Source organism: Drosophila obscura, unplaced genomic scaffold (assembly GCF_018151105.1).
Source record: "Drosophila obscura isolate BZ-5 IFL unplaced genomic scaffold, ASM1815110v1 contig_151, whole genome shotgun sequence".
Taxonomy (NCBI): Eukaryota; Metazoa; Arthropoda; class Insecta; order Diptera; family Drosophilidae; genus Drosophila; species Drosophila obscura.
In genome coordinates, this window is record NW_024542737.1 from 1,377,413 (window position 1) to 1,394,040 (window position 16,628).

At 48.3% G+C, this 16,628-nt stretch overlaps 1 protein-coding gene across 2 annotated transcripts; it reads left to right on the forward strand.

The window, feature by feature from the left end:
• Nucleotides 1–663: 663 nt before the first annotated feature.
• Nucleotides 664–15,321, forward strand: LOC111075999 (ALK tyrosine kinase receptor). 2 transcript variants are annotated; one of them, XM_022369565.2, is made up of 9 exons: nt 664–906; nt 6,828–7,933; nt 7,996–8,689; nt 8,760–9,252; nt 9,325–9,512; nt 9,578–9,755; nt 9,825–10,858; nt 10,930–11,137; nt 11,209–15,321. In XM_022369565.2, the coding sequence occupies exons 2-9, from the start codon at nt 7,148–7,150 to the stop codon at nt 12,836–12,838; spliced, it is 5,211 nt and encodes a 1,736-aa protein (XP_022225257.2). In that variant the 5' UTR covers nt 664–906; nt 6,828–7,147; the 3' UTR covers nt 12,839–15,321. The 2 variants fall into 2 exon arrangements, with proteins under 2 accessions (XP_022225257.2, XP_022225256.2); XM_022369564.2 differs by lacking the exon at nt 664–906 and adding an exon at nt 2,807–3,218.
• The last annotated feature ends 1,307 nt before the right edge of the window (nt 15,322–16,628 follow it).

Here is a 16,628-nt window from a genome sequence, read left to right on the forward strand (position 1 = left end):
GTCTCTGTTTTTGTTCCCTTTCTTCGTCCCCCTTGCCCATGACCAGCCCCTTCCCCTACCATTTCGCCGCTCCGGCCGACTGCCCTGTCACAGAGCCATTAATTACTTTCGCAGCTTCCCCAACAGAAGACGAACCACAGCCGGAGGAGAAGGAGAAACTGTCGCGCACTGACTGCTAAAAATAGTTCTCCCTTCAACAGAACCAGACTTCCAACCATAGATCTTCTGGCTGATCGGTTGAGAACTCTCGGCGGCAGGTAGTTCGGGGTTGGCAGACGGGAGACGGGAGACGGGAGTCAGTGCTGTGCTCTGTCCTGACGCCGCCGTCCCGCTGTGACCTATTGAGACCCGCTGTGACCTGTGGGTAGCGCTGGTCAACGCTTCCAATTGCATTGCCACTTGACACGACGCGACAAAATCAAACAAACAAACAAACAAACAAACAAACGAACGAACGCAAAGTCAAGGATGCCTGCAGTCGGCGGCAGTCGTGAGAAACAGCATCCCAGAGAAGAGGGGAGAGGGAATGAGGTGGAATGAGATGGGCAGAGAAGAGACGAGTTGAGTTGCGCAGACGGACGCCTCCGCAGCATTTATTTGGTCCGATTGTGGCCCGATCTCAGCTGCTGCGATTCGCATCCGCATCTCTTGTCAGTCGTCGGCGAGCGGTCGTCTCTTTCAGTTCTCAGTTCCCAGTTGCTCCGTGGAATCTCGGGAATCTTCATCCATCAGATACGCGTACAGTACATGTGCGCGGCCCTAAGTGAATTAGCCCACAATTGGGGCCCAAGTGATACACATATGTGTTGAAATGTACATTCAGTCGCTTATACGAGTGTAGTGACATAAACTCTTTCCAAGACACCACGACACGTGCCCGATCTCGGCACGCTCCGATGTGACAGCGTAAGTTCCGTTCCCCCCATTCAGCGGTCTATAAATATCGTACTCTGAAGACAAGTTCCTCAGTCTGTCTGTCTGTGCATCTGCCAGATACAAAGTGCAGCATCTAGTGATGCTTTTATGCGCCATTTTGGAATAGTTTCGGTAATTTGCGCATCTCTAAACATTTTACGGCCGCCTTTACTGTCGCACTGCGAAAAATCAGAATCAGAATCGGAATCAGAATCAGAATCAGAGAGAACCGCAGAGAAAGAGAGCGCTTAGAGAGAGTGCCAGAGAGAGTGCAGATAATATTTTATAAATAAGTGGATATGTCGAGGTTTTATTCCGATCGGCCTTTTCCCTCAACTTCCTCTCTCTCTCTCTCTCTTGGGGTTTCTCTCGAGATCTTGTTGTCTGGTCTGCGCTTTTTCCTGCAGCCGTCGGCGTCTTTGCATACATATTTACCCATATATTTATATTCATATATTCTATGGATATATCTACGTATATTTATACACAATACTACTATATGTATCTTGAAGTACTTTCATCTGCGCGATTCTATATTCATTTTGTTATATTTGTAGTGATTTCTGTGTCGCCCATTTCCGTTTGTTGTCGTCATTATTTTCATGTTGTAGATTTTGCGACTGACGCAACATGCCAACTATGCCAACATAAACGAATGTTTTCTTTCTACAGGCCGCGAAAGATAAAGATTACTTAACACATATCATCGAAGATCGATCTTGGCTCAGAACTTTTGAAAGGGGAGACTGACATAAAATATAATTATTGGTGGATTATACTGAGACTTTATTCAACTTCAATTAAGTTATGCATCTTCTCTGGTCAGAAAGTGCATTAAAGAAATATCCTATGTTCACTTCTGTCACTTCTTGTCAGCCTGAAAAGGGCAGTCAATGTCAAGAGACCGGTAAGTGCCCTGACCGAGTCCTTGTCGAAGGTTATTTACTGCTTCAATCGCTAAGTATTGCACTTATTAGTCAAGGTTGATCTAAAGCTAACAGGAAATTAGTTTTTACCCACATAATTACCCACGTACCTGTCCATCACATGCCTCTGAAGATACCTTCTACATTAGAGTGCGCTTGCTTTTAATTATCAATTTAAACGACAAGCAACAGGATGCCACCTCAACAGCAGCCGGATATATAGTTGTGAAGAGGCTTCTCCAGCTCTCAGGCAGCTGCTCCGCCATGGAGAGCCTTTCACGTCATTGCACGGCCCGGCCCGGCCCGGCTAGAGCGGCGGTGACTGGGAGAGAAGCCGATAAGTGCATTTGTGTCGCATCCGTTCATGTTCTGATTAGATGAAATTACAAACGCACGCGCCCGGCACCAGAGAACGAATACACCGCCAACAGGACCCAGAGCCTCCCCCCGAGAGTAGCAGCTGCATGGAAAATTGAAAAAGGAAGCTTGGTTCAGGCCAAAACTGACGCACAAGCGTGTCCTCCGTTCCCCTCCCGACCCCTCCCGCCACCTGCCTGGGTATCGCAATGCTGCTGCAACGGCTGATGGAGCTAAATTCAATTTCCAGCCGTTTGCATTAATTTCCCAGAGTCCGCCTACCACCAGAGTGCGCCAGTGAGCGAGGTCTCTTCTTGGGGCTACTCCTGCCAGCATTTTTGCAGCCCAGCCCACCACACACCCCCAAACAGCAACAGCTTTCGACGGATATCAGCGAGTGCTGCTGGGGGAAAGCGGCGAGTGCTTAGGGGAGGCTGCAGCGAGTGTAGGGAATTTCCGAGCCCGTATTCGTGTCTGTATCCTGAACGCAGCTCGATTTCAGCGCAGGATATTCGTTTAAACTCCGGGAGATGCCGATGCCAATGCCGATGCTGATGCCGTCGCTCCTCTGCTTCTGATGCTGGCCGGGCAATAAGAATTTCCCCATTTTCAGTCTTCGTTTGACGAGCGACGTGCGCGCAAGTATTTCGCAAAACACGCGGATGGACGGACCGCAAGAGCAAGAGCAACAAAACAGTACAATAAACCAAGAACAGCCAGAGCAAGTGCCCGAGCAAGGGCCCGAGCAAGAGCAAGAGCCAGAGCAAGGGCTTGGGAAAATGTTACAACAACAGCATCCACGGGAGGCAGCAACTAGCAGCAGAAAATGAAAAGCGGAGAGAAAACGTGAACCTTTTCCTGCAATTTTCTGTAGTGTAAAACGTGAAAAGTGTACGATTTTCGGGCGGATAGTAGTACAAATTTGAATTTTTTTCTGCTAACATTTTTACAGCAGCATCGAAAATTGTGGCCCACACCTCATCAAAAAACGAAAGCGAATAATATAAAGTGTGCGCTATGGTAAATGCTATGAAATATTAAACCACAAATAAATACGAGTAGTTACAAAAAAGTGCAAACAGAAGCGCGGAAAAATGAAACCACATCAAAGGACATGCAAATTAATTCGATATTGGAAAAAATTCGATGGAAAATCTAATGAAAAATTTGTTGAGCTGCAGGGAAAATTTCATTATTCTGCGCGTGTGTGTGTGGTGTGTGTGAGCATGTGTGTGTTCTGTGTGTAGTATCTTTTGTGCGCCACGGCTTCTATGTATCTGTGAGATACGCAAAACAATTTGTCTGCGCCATTAGTAGCGAAACGTTCCTCAGCTTTTGCTGAGGCATGTGCCCAGTGTGTGCGTGTGTGTGTGTGTGTGTGTGTGTGTGTGTGTGTGTGAGTGTGTGCGAGCGTCTGTGGCTGTATCTGTATCTGTGTGTGTATGTGTGTGTTTATTCTGCGCAGTCGACGAAAATGAAGCTGCGTTTCGCATTCGATGCTGCCATACAGGACATAGCAGCAGCAGCAGCCAAGCCAAGGGAGCAGGCAGCCGTGGCAGGACGAACGGCAGCGCAATATTTGCGATGTTGACGCAGCCTCCCTGCCCCACCACTCGCTTCTGTTGTGGCGTCCCCGCAGCATGTGTATCTGCAAAATACAGATACTCGCCCATCTATCCACCCATCCATATAATGGACAAGTACATGTGTTTGTCCTGCGAAATGTGGACAAACATTTGCACTTTTATTAAAAAGTTAACGGGAAATAATGCAGCCACACCCCCCACCCACATATTTATTTTCTGGCGAATTTATGCTCGAATTTCCGTGAAAAGTCGAAAGACCTGAGAGAGCATAGTAATTATCCAAGCAAATAAAAGGCCCATAGCACTCGTAGAGACAGAGAGAGCTCTGGTTTGGAGCGTTTTCGGTAATCAATTGGGGAGGCATTCTGCCTGATTGGGTTCCGCCGAAATCAACCGAAAGCCAAGCAGAAGAGCAATTTGGTAAATCAAGTTTCAGAGTTTCATGGAAATGAATTCTTTTGACCCATAGAGGCAGATAACGCTACTCCTTTCCATTGTTATTTGAAATAAAGATTTAATTACTTTTTATATGTATAATTATCGGGTAGATTGATCTGTTCCTTGAGGAAACAACTGTAGAATGTTTGCTAAAAGTTCGTAGTAGTTCGAATCCATTTGCTATTAATTTTTAGGAACTACTTTAGCTATTTCTGATACTTCTGATGCTTTCCTCTTCAAGTCCCGCCAAGTAATAATACTCCAATTGGAAATAAACACGAAGTAGAGTCTCCGATGATTCCACTCCAGTCTTATGCAGCAAGCAGCGGAACCACCCGCAGTGTCACAGTGTCCTCAGTGGGACACTTGTCCGTGTCTTGAACTCCCCGGCTCCACTCGAGTTTGCTTCCTTCTCCGGCGGGGGCTTCCAGCGGGTAGTTTGTGTTAGTTTCCTCAACTTTTGCCGCCACTCCGCACATCTCTTCCCGTGACTCCACCTGCATCCCTTCTGGAGCTGCTTCAGTGTTCCGTTACTCGCAGAACTTCTAACTTCCACTCGCTGTGGCTGAGGCTAAGGCTGAGGCTGTGGTGGTGACTGCAGAGGGGCGGCGGGGAGTGAGTAGTGCCAGAAGAACTCTCAAGATACTCGCTGGTTTTTCACTTTTTTTCGCTTTTCTTTTTACGAGGCGTGTTCTATCCATGTGTGTGTGCGTGTGTGTGCGATTTACAATTCCGTTTTGTTGTTGTTTTCGCCGTTGTACAACTGTGCGACAGCCATTTTGTATAGCATATTTTGCGTACTATGAACACACACTAACACACAGATACTCTCGCACACCAAACACATACAGACAACGAAGAGAGTTTCCATTTTTTTTCTAGGAGAATTTCCCAACTTTTCAGCTAGCCCAACATTCTGTTTTTTTTTTCTTTTTCTTTTTTTGGGGGGTTTTTCGTTTGGGCAAAATAATAGAATAGAAAATGCCAAAAAGCGAAAGGCAAACAACACGAAAAGGAAAATGCTTTCTCTCTGTCTCTCTCTTTCGCTTTAGCTACTCTTCACAGCTCTTCATCCTTCATCTCTCTCTCATCCTTTCGGTCGTCTATCCCCAAGTCTAGTATCCACAAAACAAGAACAGGCAAAGAAAGGAGAAGAAAACGCGTATTCCGAAAAATCAAATAAAATAGATGCAGTTGTCATTTGGCTGGCAAAAGAAATCCCAAAGCGAAAATGCGAGAAAATGCTTGGGCATCAGAGTATCTGTGAGATATGGATTTGTGTGTGTAACGTATGTATGATCTGTAAGTGTCTGTGGAAGTAGCCATGCGAAATGTTAAAAGTGAATTTGTACGACGCCCATGGAGAAGTGTAGAAGCTGCACCAGCACAAGTACCAAAAAAATACAGCCATCCACAAGGCCCCAAAAATTATGAATATTTCCATGGAAATACATTTGCTTTCTAGCTAAAACTATATGTCTAATTTGAGTTTGGGGAAAACATTCTATGAAGCATTCTCATGCGAAACGCGATTGCTAATTAAAATTTGCTACAAAATGCTACAAATTGAAAGCATTTCTAAGAAAATTTGGTTGTGGTACAGACAGAGGGGAAAAGTGCTTTTCCTTTCTGTTGAAGTTTATTTCATTGTTCAAATTGAATAGAAATTCGCTTGAAACTACTCCAAAGCCACTTATTTGTTTTTTTCTATTACTTTTTATTATCAGAGAATTCTTTTCATTAAATTTCATGGGAAACAACTGTTATTGGCCATTTCGAATTTTGCGATATCAAGCCACGCTTCAATTGATTCAAGTTTTAAATTCTGGGCTTTTGTGCTTGATTATCTACTAATTCTGATGAGTTTCGAATTCGTGTGAAATGATCCGATTGTGCTTAGATTACAGCTTTTTCCTGATAACTCCCTTAATGCGCCTTTGACATGCAATTCAAGGAATCTGATTCTGCAATTTCCACAATGCTGGCCTTATTAGGGAACGCAGACATTCCCGAGAATGACCCAGCCATTGTGTATTACAATTCGTAGAAAGGCTCTCTTTGGCCTTTCAATTAGTCTCAACCATTGACCCAATTCCGTGCCTTTTCCGCATCCCGTATCGCATTTCCAAAAAGCAGAGTTGAGGAATAATTGAAAAGTGCAGTCGGCCTGCATCAGCAGCATTTCAGTGGCGTGGCTGCAGTGGCTGCTGTTGCTGCTGTTGGCCAAATGTCAGGAAATCTGAAGGCTGTCATCGATTTTGGCCCTTGGCTGGGGAGGGTACAATGTGGCTGGCGTATGGGCCTTTATGTGTGGCCTCCTAATGCACGTCCTCTAATAATGGAAACTTTATTGCAATTTCGGATGCTCCCTTCTGCTTTCCGGGGGCGGAGGAATGGCTTCCTGGAATTTGGGCCTGGCCTGCACTCGAAATGGCATGAGTATCAGAGGAGAGGAATGCATTGCTGAAACTGACTGACTAAATTAGGCTAATAAATGCGATTATGGAAGGTCATTACGTGGGCAGCACCGTGTCTGCTGAATAGCCAATTAGCATTTGCCCCATTAATCACGGCTCTTTGTTATATTCCGATTAATTAATTATAGATTTTCCCGGAAGTCACAAATCATCAACATCACCTGTAAGGCAGCCACAAAGCACACACGGATACCCGTGGGAGCCACAGCAATGTGTTGCCTGCATTTGAAGAACTTTAAATGCGGCCATCCGCGCTCATTGACATCCAACAAAAGTTAAGGACACCAGCGCATAGAGTCCGGCAGTCCAGCCGAGATACACGCACCACACCACACTCATCCACACTCATCCGCTAGAGGACTCTCCACACAGCAAGCCCGGCGGAAACAGAACTCCAGCAGGCGGACACGCTCAGAGTGGGACTTGGGGGATCTGGGATCCGATTAGGATGCCCCGGCACAGGCAAAAGGGTTGGGCCTGGCTGCTGCTGGTGCTGGCCATTTGGGTGGGCGTGGGTCCGTTTCCGGGTCCGTGTCCAGCTCTAGCCCAGCGACCACTGCTCGCCAACCACACCTTCAACGCGCTGCCCAACTACAACAACAACAACTGGGCAGGTGGCAAGCAGCTGCGGAATGGAAGGCTCCACGAGCAGCCCCTGCCCCTGCCACAGCCTCAGCCGACGGTGACAGGCATCTACGATGACTACGAGGGGGAGAGTGGCTCCCGAGCACCACCACCGCGACGCCGCCAGAATCTCGCCCGCCGTGGCATGGATTCGCTGCGCAAGGAACTGATGAAGCCATCGGTGGGCGGACCCGGCGGTGGCATATCCGGCAGCAGTGCCGGCTATCCCTCCTACTCCGGCACCTCCTCGATAGGCCGCATCGACGGCCTGGGCCTGGGCATGGGCTCCGCCGACCGCTATGGGGAGCAGCTGCGTCAGCCGAGCGGCGCCGCAGCCATGACCGCCGGACCCGTGGTGGGCCCCTACTCCACCCGCTTTCCTCCGTTGTACGCTGGCGTCGATGAGCAGCAGCCGAAGCGAATGTACTCGCGCAAGAACTCCATCAGCGAGCTCTACAAGCTGAAGAAGAGCCTCAACCAGGCGGACGAGCCTGCTGGCGGCGTGACCCATGGCAACTTTGAGGGCGACCCCGTGGTCAGTCCCCAGGGGGTGCCAGTGGATCTGATACAGGAGATCAAGGACCGCATCAGGGACACGGAACCCAATGCGGTACGAGCCTGCAGCTGCTTATTCCTTCTGCTTGAACCTTCGCTGACTTTCGCTTCTTTCAGAACACATATTCAACCCACACGGAGTCGACCCCATCCTCGGAGTACGAGTACGAGCTGGGGGTCAAGTGCAACTTTGAGACACCCTGCAGCTGGTCGTGGGTGGACTACCCGGACGGCTTCCAGGTGCTTACTGGCACAGAGCTGGCCAAGCGAAACATGACCGGTCTGCTGCCCGGGCCAGTGGCCGACAGCATCGACGACGCCAACGGGCACTTCCTGTACGCCCGCGTGCAGCCCAGCACCAAGCCCCTGAACCTCACGTCTCCGGAGTTCAGCACGACCATGGAGAAGTGCTTCCTGGAGGTGTACATGCACCAGAGCGACATGAGCCACGGCCTCTCCCGCGTGGTGGTGGAGCCACTGCACACGCAGGAGAGCAGCTGGGTGCCGGCCGAGATCCAGGGCGACAACTTTCGCACTTGGACACGCAAGGTGTACCGCCTGGGACGCATCTCCCGCGACTTCCGCATAGTGTTCGAGATCGTGCCGGACTTGAAGGCCGGACAGAAGGGGCATGTGGCGCTGGACAACCTGCGGATGGTGAACTGTTTCCCGGAGGGCACCAAGGCCGAGAAATGCAGCACGTCGCAGGTCAAGTGCACAAACAACAGAGTTTCCGTTTGCATCCATCTGCCACGAATCTGTGACATTACCCGGGACTGCGACGAAGCGGAGGACGAGCATCAGTCATGCGGTGAGTGGGGTGGGGATTCATTCTTAATACCAACACCAAGTCACCGTCTTGCTTACCTCTTCCTTCACAGACAAGATACCCTATGGCGGTCGCTGTGACTTCGAGGAGGACTGGTGCGGCTGGCGCGACTCCGGCAAGACGACGCTCACCTGGTCGCGCCACACGGGCTCGTCGCCCACCCACGACACGGGCCCCGATGGCGATCACACCCTGCAGCACCTGCTGAACAACACCAGCGGCTACTACATGCTGGTCAACATGAATCAGCACATGAACGACACGGAGAAGAACTCGATAATCGGCTTTGCCAGCAATGCCATCATGCTGAGCAAGACGTTCAACCCGCCGCCATCGGTGCACGGCAATCCGGACTCTCCGTACCGCAACTCGTGCGTCGTGCGGTTCTTCATCCATCAGTTCGGCAAGAATCCCGGCAGCATCAACCTCTCCGTGGTGGAGATGAAGGAGAAGGAGAATATCACCACCACGCTCTGGTGGAGCACCAAGAACCAGGGCAGCGATTGGCTGAGGGCCGAGTACGTCCTGCCCAACATTACGTCCAAGTAAGTAGAGGGGGGACAATGGCTTCCCAATGGGATATTATTTAACCTGATCTCGATCTGCCTCTTTGCCAGATACTATCTTCAGTTTGAGGCCCGCATGGGCATGAGAATCTACTCGGACGTGGCCGTGGATGACTTCTCGCTGAGCCCCGAGTGCTTTGGCCTCAACATTCCTGAAGAGCACCTCAACGGCTACAACTACTGGGATGTGCGACTGAACCTCAAGAGTCCCACCTACCGAGACTTTGAATATACCAATTGTAAGTGTGAGCCTTAGCCTCCGCGGGTCGAGTCCTGATTAAATCTCCTTTTTTCTCTGCCTCAGACCTGGAGCTAACCAGCTGCGACACTCGTGGCATGATAGGCCCCACTCATTCGCAGTGCGAGAGCGCCTACAAGGAGCAGAACAAGACGCACATTCTGCGCGAGGTGCATGTCGTCGAGGATCAGAGCAGCTACAAGGGCATGCAGAAGTGGAAGGTGCCCAACGAGGGACACTACACGTAAGAACATCAATGACAGTCCAGTACTTCAGTACTTGGAGTACTCACACTTTCCCCTTCCCTTTGCAGCATCATTGCCAAGGGAGCGAGTGGAGGGCTCGGATCGGGTGGCGTGGGCAGCTCGCGCGGATCTGTGGCCGTGGCCGTCCTGGAGCTGCACAAGAACGAGGAACTCTATTTCCTGATTGGCCAGCAGGGCGAGAACGCCTGCATCAAGTCCATGGGCGCACCCAAGGAGGCAGGCTGCGGCACTGACCACGACCTGGACCTGGCCCAGTACAGCTTCCGCTCCAAGCAGGACATGGTCAAGAACATCTACATCGAGAACGGGGCCGGTGGCGGCGGCGGAGGGTCCTTCGTCTTCCTGTTGAATCAGGCCAAGAACGAGGCTGTGCCGCTGCTGGTGGCCGGCGGAGGAGGAGGCCTGGGCATTGGCCAGTACATAGACGAGGACTTCCAGCACGGCCAGAAGGCGAAGCCGCTGCAGGCGCCGGAGAGTGGACAGATCAATGGCGAGCCACTGAACAAGAAGACTGCAGGACCAGGCGGCGGCTGGCGGGCCAAGGAGGATCAGGCTCTGAGTCCCACCAATGGGGCTGCCCTGCTGCAGGGCGGTCGCGGCGGACACTCCTGCTACGTGGAGCTTGCAGACAATGGCACCACCGTCCATCGACATGGCCAGGGCGGATTCGGAGGCGGCGGAGGTGGCTGCAACACGGGCGGCGGAGGCGGCGGCTATGCCGGCGGCGATGTCTACCTGAACGAGTCGAACGGTGAGGGCGGCAGCTCATACATCAGCGCCAGCCGCAGCCTGCGGGAGATCGGTGAGGTGTTTGCGGGGGCCAGCAGTGGTCCGGGATCCGTCATCATCATCCCGGCCATCGAGGGCTGTGGCTGCGACTACCGCTGCGTGGCCCTGGACGAGTTCCGCTCGAAGGTGCGCTGCATATGTCCGGACGGCTGGAGCCTCAAAAAGGACAACAACACAGCCTGCGAGATACGCGAGGAGGCGGGCAAGTCCTCCTTCCAGCACCTGGTCTCCATTCTGATATTTTCCTTGGCGGTGCTCTTCTTCTGCATTGCGGCCCTCATCTTTATGCTGTGTAAGTGTTGCATCGGGAGATCCCATTATCCTTTATCCCTTATCCCTTATGCCATGCCTTTTGCTCGACAGACAATCGCTATCAGCGCAAGAAGCAGACCAAGAAGCGCCACAAAATGCTGGTGGAGCAGGACCTGCAGCTGACGAGGCTGCGCCACAACATCGACGACTCCAACCTGAACAACTTCAATCCCAACTACGGCTGCGATGCCATCCTCAACGGCCACATTGATGTGAACAGTCTGCCGCAGGTGGGCCGCGACAGTCTCCAGTTGGTCAAGTAAGTTCCATCTGCCATCTTCCGTCGCCAGCGAGGACTCCAGCTAATCACTCCTCCTGTTCTGATTGCAGTGCTTTGGGCAAGGGAGCCTTTGGCGAGGTGTACATGGCCCTGTACCGCCATCGCGATGGTGATGCCGTGGAGATGGGCGTGGCTGTCAAGACACTGCGCGAGGATCCCAAGCGCGAAAAGGAGGAGGACTTCCTCAAGGAGGCGGCCATCATGGCCAAGTTCAATCACCCCAATATGGTGCACCTGATCGGTGTCTGCTTCGACCGGCAGCCCTACTACATCGTCCTGGAGCTGCTGGCCGGCGGAGATCTGCAGAAGTTCCTGCGCGAGAACCGCAACACACCGGAGCGGCCCTCGCTGCTGACCATGAAGGACCTGCTGTTCTGCGCCCTGGACGTTGCCAAGGGCTGTCGCTACATGGAGAGCAAGCGGTTCATCCACCGCGACATCGCCGCCCGCAACTGTTTGCTGAGCAGCAAGGGACCCGGACGCGTGGTGAAGATTGCGGACTTTGGCATGTCGCGGGACATCTACAGATCGGACTACTACCGGAAGGGCGGCAAGGCGATGCTGCCGATTAAGTGGATGCCGCCGGAGGCCTTCCTCGACGGCATCTTCACCTCCAAGACGGACGTGTGGTCCTTTGGCATCCTGCTGTGGGAGGTCTTCAGCCTGGGTCGTTCCCCGTATCCGGGCCAGCACAACACCCAGGTGATGGAGCTGGTGGTGCGAGGCGGTCGCCTGGGCACCCCCACCGAGTGCCCCGTGTCCATATACAAGATCATGGCCGACTGCTGGAACCCGACGCCGGAGGACCGTCCCACATTCACCAGCCTGATGGAACACCTGACCACCTGCTCACAGGACCCGAGCATCATGAACGCCCCGCTGCCCAATATCCTGGGATCCGGGACGTCCTCCGACCGCGACGACACCATCATCCGACCCCCCAATGGGGAGGAGTTCTGCCTGGCCATACCTGATTACCTGGTCCCCCTCCCCAGCCACCTGGCCCATCACTTGCCCAGCAGCTCCGCCTATATCCCGCCCCAGCGCAAGCAGGCGAGCTCGTGCACCCCTCCTGCGGTGTCCTCGCCAGCGACGCCCCATCCCAAGCCCGTCGTCCTGCCCGACCAGCAGCTGGAGACCTCCTTCATCTTGCCCAACTCGAAGAGTGACCAGCCCCTACTGAGCGCTGGAGCGCCCATCACCACCACGGCGCCCATTAGCGTCCCCAGCCCACCCCTAGCCGCATCCCCACTTCTAGCCCCCGCACCGAAACCGGCCGCCGACCAAGCAGCAGAGGCTGTCGAGAGCCAAACCTACAACGACGAGGGGAAGCTAATTAGTTTGGACACGCCGCAACCGACGCCGACCACCATCCAGCCGCCGTTGTCCTTCACCTCGCAGCTGGACGGGATCACGCTGGATCCGTCGACACTGGCCAAGAGTCTAACCAATGGCTCGGGCAAGCAGTCGTACGCCAACGTGCAGGTCAAGTGCGAGCCGGAACAAAAGGCCATGCCCAATGGTAATGCCAATGGCAATGGGAACGGCAATGGCGCTGTGGTTAATGGGGAGAGTCCGACGGCTGTGGGAGCTGCCGGGGACCGGGACCCTCCGTTCACCATCCAAGGCTACGCGGAGCGGTACAAGGACAACAACAATCATTCCGAAATCAGTTGCTAGACACAAGGTGTCTCGCCGCCGGCCCCAGGGTGACGCTGTCCTTACCGTACCGTACCGTACCGCTTCCGTACCACTTCCGTACGATCCCCAATCCAATCCACAATTTGTTCGCGTTTTACGAAGCGCATTGATTGATCTGATCCGATATGATCTGATTGATTCAATCAGAAATATTTAACAGAAAACAAAAACAAAAATCGAGTGAGAACTTCACACTAAAATTGTATTGTAATTAAAGCGTAAATTTGTATCGTGCGAAAATGGAAAACCGCTGAGGAAACTCCATGCATGCAAGTGAGAATACACACATTAATTAGTTGGAAAACTAGTTTAGTTTTGTACCAGACATTAGTTTTGCCAAAGAAAACAAAAAACAAAACGAAAAACAAAATCGAAAAAAAAACCAAAAGGATTTACCATAAATTGCGAGAGGTTGTATATATCAATTGAGTATAATATATATTATTTGATTCTATGATTATATGATCATGCATATGTATTGTGTGTACCCCTTAGGTTTTTGTTCTGTTCATCTCTTTAGTTACCTTTAGTTTCGTTTTAAGCTGATGACTGAAATGCCAAACAATATTCCTAAAATATAACAAAACGCGAGAGAGAGGAGAAAGAGTTTGATTATTTTTTATACGCAGTCCATGATCGGGAACCAAAAAACCAAAGCAAAGCAAAGCCAACTCAAAGTAGTTCAAAGTTCAAACCGCCACATACACACACCACACTCTCCTCCTACGTATATACTTACATACATATATATATATTCATATCTGATTTCTTTATGATTCTGAGTTTTATCCGAACGAACATGTAAATACCAAACAAAAGCTTCCGTCGTAGCGAATCACGTTTATTGAATGTATTTATATTAGAATAAGAGAACAAAAGATAAACCATGTAGCGAGTAAAATACGATAGATCGAAAAGAATACAATTTACAGGGTGATTTTTATGAAAATTCAGTTGTATGTTTGAAAAACAGAAATTAGCATTAGCATTTACGAGAAACCCCGATCGAGGCGGGAGAGCTCCGCTTCCCACAGTGTTGTGTGTTGTTGTGCGACCCTTGGCCAATGTACTAAATGTGGACTGGTTCTGGTTGTGCACAACATGCTCTTAGCACGGCCCTGTATTTGTTCATCATTATAAAATGGTTCTGTTCGAGATTCGAAATTTGAGATTTTGTACATTTAGTTGGAACGTAACAAACAAGCTTTAAATTATATAATTTTTATAAAGATATATAAACGGATATACAAGTGAGGCGACAACATTATATTTAACAAAAAACCAAAAACCAAAAACAAAAGAAACAAACAAACAAACAAAAAAAGGAAACCAAAAATGAAAAATTAAATATTAAAAATAAATAAAATTATACAAGATCAAGTGACATATGGCCCCTATATGTATGTGTATATCTATATCTAGATCTAAGAAAATTAAAACGGGCGTTTGCACTGCAACCGCAACAACAAACAAATCGAAAAACGAGAGATACATACATATATACACACAAACATATATATATATATATATATATATATGTATATAAAGAAAACGATACAAAATACCGATACTTATAGTACTTATATAGGAGGGATAATGTGTACGTTAACTTGAACGGCATCGTTATGGTTATCGTTATCGCTATCGTTAAGATGAACGTTACGTCTATGTTTCGCTTTGTGTACCAGTCTACAGTTATATATGCGCATACATTTACATATACACATGGCATACATACTCTCGTACTCGTATACATATATACGTATATTATATATCCAGCTAATATATCTAACTATTATATACAAACATACATATAAACGACAAACTCAGCCGTAAATTAATGCTGAATACGCGGTAACCAAATGGGAATATCTGTAAATTATACTTATAATTACACACACACACCATACACCATACACCATACACACACACACACACACACACACATTTTACAGGTTACTCGAAATGATTGAATTTTGAATTTGAATTGATCGTCACCCCATTGAAAAACTGTACAAAACAAATACAAACGGATCCAATGAAATGTACGATACAAAGTGAATATCGAAATAAAAACATGCAAACATAAACCCACGTGTATCGAAGGCTCAATGATATATATGCATATATGTATAAGTATATACACAATTGATCCTCCTCAGCATCCACAGCATGCATATAAAACACAGAAGTACACTTAGTATTTATATTTAATCTAACCTACAACCTACGAAACAGTATTCTTTCGGTTGTTGCTCATTTATTGTATACATTGTATCGTATGTGTGTATCTATTATGGTTGTGCCGATTACACATCTCTAGGAGATCGTTGCCGCTCAGTGGAGATTAGTCTGTCCGATGTATACATCCACTCCACACACCCCACAGACACACGAATACCCACATTTTTGTACCCTGATGACATTACCTTGTGTACCTAACGTCCAGAACCTGACACACACAGAAGAATTACCCGTACATATGTATATCCACGGAACAGATAGCTGTTGATTGATTGATGATTGGTTGAGATTGTTTGGTTCGATAGCTGAAACATTCTGGACAACAGTTTGATTCTTTGGTTCGGTTCGCTGTTGATTGTTGTGCGGCTCATTAATTTGTAGATTGAACCCAGATTAGGATGCAAAATTCTGAGCTAAGCTCATTGTTGATTTTTGGAAAATGTTTCAGATTCTTTGATACATTGATTCTACAGAGGGTCAGTGTGAAAGAAACGGATATTGCAAATATTGGGCCCCTGGTCGATTAATCAGATAGATAATGTTACGGATTCAGAGATATGTAGATTCATTATTTGTTTAGCTCAATATTCTGGTTGACTAAGGAACTCTGATCCATACAGATCATTTCCAGTCAGGGGCGCCACAATATTGATGATTATTTCCATAGTTCAGGTTGATTCTTCAGATTGACTGCCAAGAAGCAGGACGAACCACTGGTATCCCCAAGTTCAGATGTTGAAGAAGCGCACGCAAACAGATTCTCATGGATGGATAGCACCAATTTGATTGACTTGAACGGGAGCGATTTTCCAACCGATATCAGTAGCTTCGAAAACACACACAACTTATTTCTCAACAATAAAAATTCGCAACGAAATTTAGAAAAATGAAACAAATTAACCCATAAAGAAACCTATTTAGGTAATGGAGTAAACGTATAAATGTACTCGAAAAACATCCAATAAATAGTATTTTTATATATTGAAGTAAAACACCCAAAAAAAAATAAGGAAAAAGAATAGCAAAAAGATTGAAATGCAAGTTTAGTGCATGCGAAACAAGCTTCAACTTAGCTCTAGATATAAATGTATTAATAAAATATTACAAACAATTGATGGTTTTCATTTAAAATCGTAAATTATTTTGTTACATTAAACTCGATATAGAAACGAAAAAAAACCAAAATAAATAAAAAAGAAACAGAAACGCAAAGACTAGAACACACATTTTGAAAGCTGGAAAACCGACGAGTTTTTTAGCAAGAGTGGATTTACGGATTGAAGGATTGAATGAGTGACGGATGGATGGATGGATTGGTGGCAAGTTATATATATTATTCATATATAATACGAAACAAACAATACACAGCAACAAAAGTCCACTTAGTGAGTACTAAGCAGAAGATAACAAATCAGGCACCCACGCAGCAATAAAACTCGTAGAATCTTTGCTCAGATTTCCATGCTGAACAAACGGAGAATTCTTAATCTTGCATTATATAATTTCCAAGTCGATTTAAGCTGTA

Bases quoted from the DNA above. Each gene is read 5' to 3' on its own strand.
- LOC111075999 (XM_022369565.2), top strand. From the start codon at position 7,148: ATGCCCCGGCACAGGCAAAAGGGTTGGGCCTGGCTGCTGCTGGTGCTG. The intron at 10,859-10,929 runs GTAAGTGTTGCA...TTTGCTCGACAG, and splicing joins GGCCCTCATCTTTATGCTGT to ACAATCGCTATCAGCGCAAG. The intron at 11,138-11,208 runs GTAAGTTCCATC...TTCTGATTGCAG, and splicing joins GACAGTCTCCAGTTGGTCAA to TGCTTTGGGCAAGGGAGCCT.